The 7,776-nt window shown below is 49.1% G+C and overlaps 1 protein-coding gene across 1 annotated transcript in view; it reads right to left on the reverse strand.

Annotated features, from left to right (window-relative positions):
• Positions 1–5,505, reverse strand: part of TBC1D13 (TBC1 domain family member 13) — a 50,812-nt gene extending 45,307 nt beyond the window's left edge. The window contains exon 1 of the mRNA XM_089669126.1: positions 5,356–5,505. Coding sequence (XP_089525252.1) covers positions 5,356–5,420 — 65 coding nt within the window. The 5' untranslated portion in view covers positions 5,421–5,505. The remainder of the gene's footprint in view (positions 1–5,355) is intronic.
• Between the last annotated feature and the right edge of the window lie 2,271 nt (positions 5,506–7,776).

Consider the following 7,776-nt stretch of genomic DNA (forward strand, 5'->3'; position numbering starts at 1 on the left):
ATCACAGTACAGATCCCTGTGTTTAATAACAACACAGGGCTCTGTACAGAGATGAGAGATGTGGCTGTGTTTTCTCCCTGCAAAGCAGGTAGAAAAAACATCCACTTATATTAGTAAAAGCAGCACACATTACACATTGTTAGGCAGACAGCTAACCCTTTGGTTGCCCCTAGATGTTAATCCCTTCCCAGCCAGTGTCATTACTACAGTGACAGTGTGCAGTATTAGCACTGATCACTGTATTAGTGTCACTGGTGATGTCAGTGTCTTTCAGTCAGTTCCCACCCAGTATCCGTTAAGCTCTGTACACACGATGAGAATATCAGACGAATGATTGTCCGTTTTTTTTTGGCATGCTAGTCTCCATATCGAAAACAAAGAAGCTACTAAAGTTACGAAAATTCTCGTACGACAGAAAAGATGCAGAAGTGATGTAATGCATTTTTTATTGTACTTTCAGATGAAAACTGTGCTGATTAAATGAAAACCGCACGATCTGGTATCGTACAGGAAAAATGTTTGTGCTTGTCCCTTCGAATAATTTCAGACAAAAGCTGTGTACTACCAATCAGATTATTGTATGATCACTTTGAAAGCGGTATTTTACGTAGGATTTTCTGGTCGTGTGTATTAGGCTTTAGGGTCAGATTGCCTGCAGCACTATCACAGTCCTACTATAAGTAGCTGATCACTGCCATTACTAGTATAAACCTTTTCTATCACCAGCCCCTCCCTCTTAGATTGTAAGCTCCAAGGATCAGGGCCCTCCTAACCCTCTTGTATTGAACTGTATTGAACTGTATTGTCTCCCGTTATATTGTAAAGCACTGAGCAAACTGTTGGCACTATATAAATCCTGTATAATAATAATAGGTAAAAATTCTAGTATATATACCATTTTTTGTAGACACTATCTTTTGTACAAACCTATTAATATACACTTATTGAGATTTTTGTTTACCAAACACATGTAGCAGAATACATTTTTTCCTAAATTTATGAAGAAATGTAATTTATTTTTTTTGGATATGTTTTATAACAGAAAGTAGAAAATATTGGGGTTTTTTTTCAAAATTTTTGTTCTTTTTCCGTTTATATCATAAAAAAAAATAGAAAACCCAGTGGTGATCAAATACCACCAAAAGAAAGATCCGGTTGTGTGGAAGAAAAAGTTTTATTTGCATACAGTGTTGCACGATTGCTCAATTGCCAGTTAAAGTAGCACAGTGCCGAACTGCAAAAAAATGCCCTGGTCCTAAAGGGGTAAAATCTTTCTGAGCTTAAGTGGTTAATGGCTCAGTCATGAAAATTGCGGCTCGCTTATGACAATTTGTAACGCTGCAAAGCCACAAGTTTAGTTTTCATAGCCAATGGGCACATAGGGCTACCTGTTTTTTTTAACTCCTTTCTGTCCAGCCCCAGCATTCCTTTATTAAAATGGAGTTCCACCCGAAAGTGGAAGCTCCACTTGTTTGTCTCCTCCCACCCTTCACAGCCATATTTTGCACTTTTTTTTGGGGGGGGGGGGGGGGGAGGGGGATGTGGATACCTGGTCCCGCTTCCAGCCCAGATCACCGTGGCGAAATGAGCCGCAAGTCCGGCCCCCCTCCTTCTTCCCACAGTCTTCTGGGACATGTGAAGTGAACTGCCGAACCAATCAGGATGCACAGCGCAACTCATGCATGCGCAGTGGGCACCCGGCTGTGAAGCCACAAGCTGTCACAGCCTGGTGCCCACAGTTGAGATGCCGGGTAGAGAAGGGACGGTGCGGGTGAGAACATTGCTGGACTCTGAGACAAATAAGTATGCATATATTAAAAGTAAGCAGCTACATTTTTTTGTAGGATCTGATGCATGGGAGAGTGGGAAGGACTGACACAGTGGTCGCATGATAGGGAGCCAGTCCAGGTGGCTTCCAATCAATAGTATGGACCGAGAGTCCTTAGTGCTTGTTCACATTGGAATGTGATGCAGGAGAGCCATGGTCCCGTGCAGATGCCCGAACCGCATTCCGATCGCAATGCCCTTGTGATCTGCTGTGGGGGTCAGTTAACGTTCATGACACCCTGAACGCAGGTCGCAAACACTTTACGTTTGCCCGCACCGGCCTGTGCCAAACCGCATGGTACAGAGTACTATGCAATGCGTTGCCATGCGTTTAAAAAAAAAAAGTGCATGCACTACTTTTAGAACGGTGCGGTGTGATTTCATCCCATGCAATTGAATGGGCATGAAATACACTGCACAGACCTGCATATGAATCACACAGCGTGTTCCTGTGCGATCCATATCAGGGCATAGTGTGAACCGGTCCTTAAACCCCTTTCACACCAGGTGCTGCTCCCTATTTGAAAGCTGTTTGGGTGCAAGTGCATGGGCCTGAATGCACATCTGCGTTTGGGGCCCTGAATGCACATCTGCGTTTGGGGCCCTGAATGGCTGTTAAAATGGAAGCAGCATCTGTGTCTATGCAGCTGCTGTGTCGCAAATGACATAGTTAGTCTGGCTGAAAAAAAGACAAAACTCCATCCAGTTCAACCATAGGAAAAAAAAAAAAAAAGTTATAATCCTATACCCACAGTTGATCCAGAGGAAGGCAAAAAAACACCAGCACATATGTGATCCTCCATTTCTGGGTAGAGGCCGCGTGTCTGTCACCTGATTTATGGCAGGGACCTGCTGATTGACTTAGCCAATCACAGTACAGATCCCTGTGTTTAATAACAACACAGGGCTCTGTACAGAGATCAGAGATGTGGCTGTGATCCAATTTGCTCCTGCTGGGAAACAAATTCCTTCCTGATCCCCCGAGAGGCAATCTGATATTCCCCGGATGAATGGAACTACCTGCGCAGTGATGCATGGAACACCTATGCATCCCATGTGGGCAAACACAGCCCTCACACAGGTGCATGCTCAAGTACGCTCATGTGAAGAAGGCCTAAGAGAGTTGCTTTACCTGCCAAAGGAATTGTATTTCTGTCCATCCAGTTCTGAAATGTAAACAGCTCTGCAACACAGTACAGCCCTGACTGGCAAAGCAGAAGTCCTGATTTATTTTCTCTGCTGCAGTTCAGTAACACATAGCCCTGGTTCACACCGAATGCAGCTTTGAAATCAAGCCACTTCCATGCATGATTTCAAAGCCACCAGTCAGTGCGATTTCATCTGCAGCTTGCTGACATCTGTGCGACTTCATGCACAGATGTCAATGCAAGTCACACATGAAAGTGACAAAAATAATGCAGGAACCTTTTTCAAAATCGGTGCAAGTCGGAGTCGCACTGATTTAAACACTTCCATAGGCACACGGTGCGACTTGTCATGTGATTTTGAACTGTCAAATTGCATTGGTGTGAATGGGGGCTAAGGGCTCATGCACACCAGCAGAACATGTAATGCATCCTTTAATGCATGCTCGCTGGAATACTGTGTGAGAAGCACTGTGACACATTGCTACTTTTTTTTTCAACTTTATAGATATGTCCCAAAGTGACATTTCATTCCACTATATGCCTATGCACCGCAGCAGGTCCTAATACTGGGGAGCGGTGCCATGCATTGCGCCGTGTACAAAAGCAGACATGCTTCATTATCATGCCATGCATTGCGCCCTGTACAAAAGCAGACATGCTTCATTATCATGCCATGCATTGCACCGTGTACAAAGGCAGACATGCTTCATTATCATGCCATGCATTGCGCCGTGTACAAAGGCAGACATGCTTCATTATCATGCCATGCATTGCGCCGTGTACAAAGGCAGACATGCTTCATTATCATGCCATGCATTGCACCGTGTACAAAGGCAGACATGCTTCATTATGCCATGCATTGCGCCGTGTACAAAGGCAGACATGCTTCATTGTCATGCCATGCATTGCGCCGTTTACAAAGGCAGACATGCTTCATTGTCATGCATTGCGCCGTGTACAAAGGCAGACATGCTTCATTGTCATGCCATGCATTGCGCCGTTTACAAAGGCAGACATGCTTCATTGTCATGCCATGCATTGCGCCGTGTACAAAGGCAGACATGCTTCATTGTCATGCCATGCATTGCGCCGTGTACAAAGGCAGACATGCTTCATTGTCATGCCATGCATTGCGCCATGTACAAAAGCTGACATGCTTCATTGTCATGCCATGCATTGCGCCATGTACAAAGGCAGACATGCTTCATTATCATGCCATGCATTGCGCCGTGTACAAAGGCAGACATGCTTCATTATCATGCCATGCATTGCGCCGTGTACAAAGGCAGACATGCTTCATTATCATGCCATGCATTGCGCCATGTACAAAGGCGGACATGCTTCATTGTCATGCCATGCATTGCGCCGTGTACAAAAACGCACATGCTTCATTGTCACGCCATGCATTGTAATACAACTTGATGCAGCGTCGTGCTGTGGACATTGGGCATAGGCATCAATTGTTTTCTATGTGCCCTTACCTTGGTCTAGACATAGACATGGTGTTAATGAGCCTCAAGACTTCATTCACATATGTGGCCTGGAGGCAATAAAACTAGGCATTTCAGTTTACCGCCCCTCAATCACCCATTGTGCTTCGCAGCCATAGCAAAACGTATGGCAAAGCATGTTGCTTTCAGAGGGCAGAACTGCTGCTGCTGAACACAACCACTGCACTTGTACCAACCATGTGCACTGCATGTGATTGTGGAGTAGAGCAATTGTGGGGTTAATCAGGCAGTCAGGAGGTGACATATTGCCTCCTCACCGCCTGTCAAACACCTCTGAAAAGCAATCTGAGTGTGGATTGTTTTTCGGAAGCCTGCTAGTCCCTGTTGCACATGTGATGTGTAAGTCTAGGTTGAGGTCTATGTACTGCGGTAACACATGTGCACTGACGCGCAGTATTGTGTCATATGTTATAGAAACCCATTCATTCATTTTAAAGGACTCCCATATTCACCAACAGGAGAGTATGGACTTTTTTTTTTTAAATAATACATTGCACCAAAAATGCATTGTAATTGGCGTGTGTTTTCATAGTGCATTGCTGCATCAGTAAGAACGAATGGCAGCGCACCAAGAAGGAAAAACGCGCGTCCAGGTGTGAACAGAGCCTAAAAAACAAACATCAAAGCAGCGCAGAGCACCATCACTGCAACATGGACACTGTGATCCCCAAACATCCCAACTGACAACGCCACGGACTGTGTGTGCGCCACATCCCCACAACCACTCTGGGCACACATACAGATCATCATCTATGGGTATCAGCATGACAGGTCACTGATAACAAACCCCCATCATACATGTCATCACACCCCCCACTATCCATCCATCCCTCTCCTGTGTCCCCGGTACTCCCCCCGGGCTCTCTTACTTGCTCTTGTGCAGACTCGACATGTTGACTTCCGCCGCCTTCTGGGACGTTGGGGGAGGAGACATCCCGACAGGAAGCAGAAACGCCGCCACAGTCACATGTCACCTGTCATCACCTCCTCCTCTTCCACCGGGGATCGTCCCCTCCTACACGGGATCACCTCCCAGTACAGGGGAGTCACCTCCTCCTCCTACACCGGGGATCGTCCCCTCCTACACGGGATCACCACCCAGTACAGGGGGATCTCCTACTACATCGGGGATCGTCCCCTCCTCCTACACGGGATCACCTCCTACACCGGGGATCGTCCCTCCTCCTACACGGAATCACCTCCTCCTACACGAGATCACCTCCTACACGAGATCACCTCCCAGTACAGAGGGATCAACTCCCAGTACAGGGGGATCACCTACTTCTACACTAGGGATCCACTACCAGAACGGGGATCACCTCCTCCTACACGGGATCACCTCCCAGTGCAGGGGGATCACCTACTCCTACACTAGGGATCCACTACCAGAACAGGGGGATCACCTCCTCCTACACGGGAACACCTCCCAGTACAGGGGGATTACCTCTTACACTAGGGATCCACTACCAGAACGGGGATCACCTCCTCCTACACGGGATCACCTCCCAGTGCAGGGGGATCACCTACTCCTACACTAGGGATCCACTACCAGAACGGGGATCACCTCCTCCTACACGGGATCACCTCCCAGTGCAGGGGGATCACCTACTCCTACACTAGGGATCCACTACCAGAACAGGGGGATCACCTCCTCCTACACGGGAACACCTCCCAGTACAGGGGGATTACCTCTTACACTAGGGATCCACTACCAGAACAGGGGGATCACCTCCTCCTACACAGGAACACCTCCCAGTACAGGGGGATCACCTCCTCTTACACTAGGGATCTACTACCAGAACAGGGGGCTTCATCTCCTCCTACACCATAGATGTTCTCCCAATACAGGGGGATCACCTCTTCCTACACGGGATCCACTACCAGAACAGGGGGCTTCATTTCCTTCTACACCATAGATGTTCTCCCAATACAGGGGGATCACCTCTTCCTACACAGGATCCACTCCAATAAAGAGGGATCACCTCCTCCTTCGCCGGGAATTACTTCCCAGTACAGGGGGATTGCCGCCTCCTACTCCGGGGAACACCTCCCAGTACAGGGGGATCGTCACCTCCTACACCGGGGAACACCTCCCAGGATAGGGGGATCGTCACCTCCTACACTGGGGAACACCTCCCAGGACAGGGGGATCGTCACCTCCTACATCAGGGGAACACCTCCCAGTACAGGGGGATCGTCACCTCCTGCACCGGGGAACACCTCCCAGGACAGGGGGATCGTCACCTCCTACACCGGGGAACACCGCCCAGTACAGGGGGATCATCACCTCCTACACCGGGGGAACACCGCCCAGTACAGGGGGATCGTCACCTCCTACATCGGGGAACACCTCCCAGGACAGGGGGATCGTCACCTCCTACACCGGGGAACACCTCCCAGGACACGGGGATCGTCACCTCCTACACCGGGGAACACCGCCCAGTACAGGGGGATCATCACCTCCTACACCGGGGGAACACCGCCCAGTACAGGGGGATCATCACCTCCTACACCGGGGGAACACCTCCCAGTACAGGGGGATCGTCACCTCCTACACCGGGGAACACCTCCCAGGACAGGGGGATCGTCACCTCCTACACCGGGGAACACCTCCCAGGACAGGGGGATCGTCACCTCCTACAGCGGGGAACACCTCCCAGGACAGGGGGATCGTCACCTCCTACACCGGGGAACACCTCCCAGGACAGGGGGATCGTCACCTCCTACACCGGAGAACACCGCCCAGTACAGGGGGATCATCACCTCCTACACCGGGGGAACACTGCCCAGTACAGGGGGATCGTCACCTCCTACATCGGGGAACACCGCCCAGTACAGGGGGATCGTCACCTCCTAAACCCAGCAACACCTCCCAATACAGGTGAATCACCTCCTCCTACACTAGGGATCCACTACCAGTACGGGGGATCATCTCCTCCTACCCCACAGATCCTCTCCCAATACAGGGGGATCACCTCCTCCTATACAGGATCCACTCCCAGTACAGAGGGATCACCTACCAGTACAGGGAGATCACCTCCACGCAGGGCTGCTGTTAGAAACCACGAGGCCCCATACAGCCAACCTGAAAGGGGCCCCCCCAAAAAACAGTTTACTATGCTTCAGTTATGAATAAACACTGAGTGATCAGTACTGATCACTCATTGTGTTCATTCAGAAAAGAAAGGGGCTGGTAAATGTGACATATTTTTTGGAACGTTCTCAATCATGAAGTTCCCTATTGTGTGCTTGCAGCTACCAGTGGTAAGGAGAGAAGGGAAGCTGGCAGC

This window comes from Staurois parvus, unplaced genomic scaffold (genome assembly GCF_062004578.1).
Source record: "Staurois parvus isolate SC_StPar_1 unplaced genomic scaffold, SC_StPar_1.0 ptg000068l, whole genome shotgun sequence".
NCBI classification, from domain to species: domain Eukaryota; kingdom Metazoa; phylum Chordata; class Amphibia; order Anura; family Ranidae; genus Staurois; species Staurois parvus.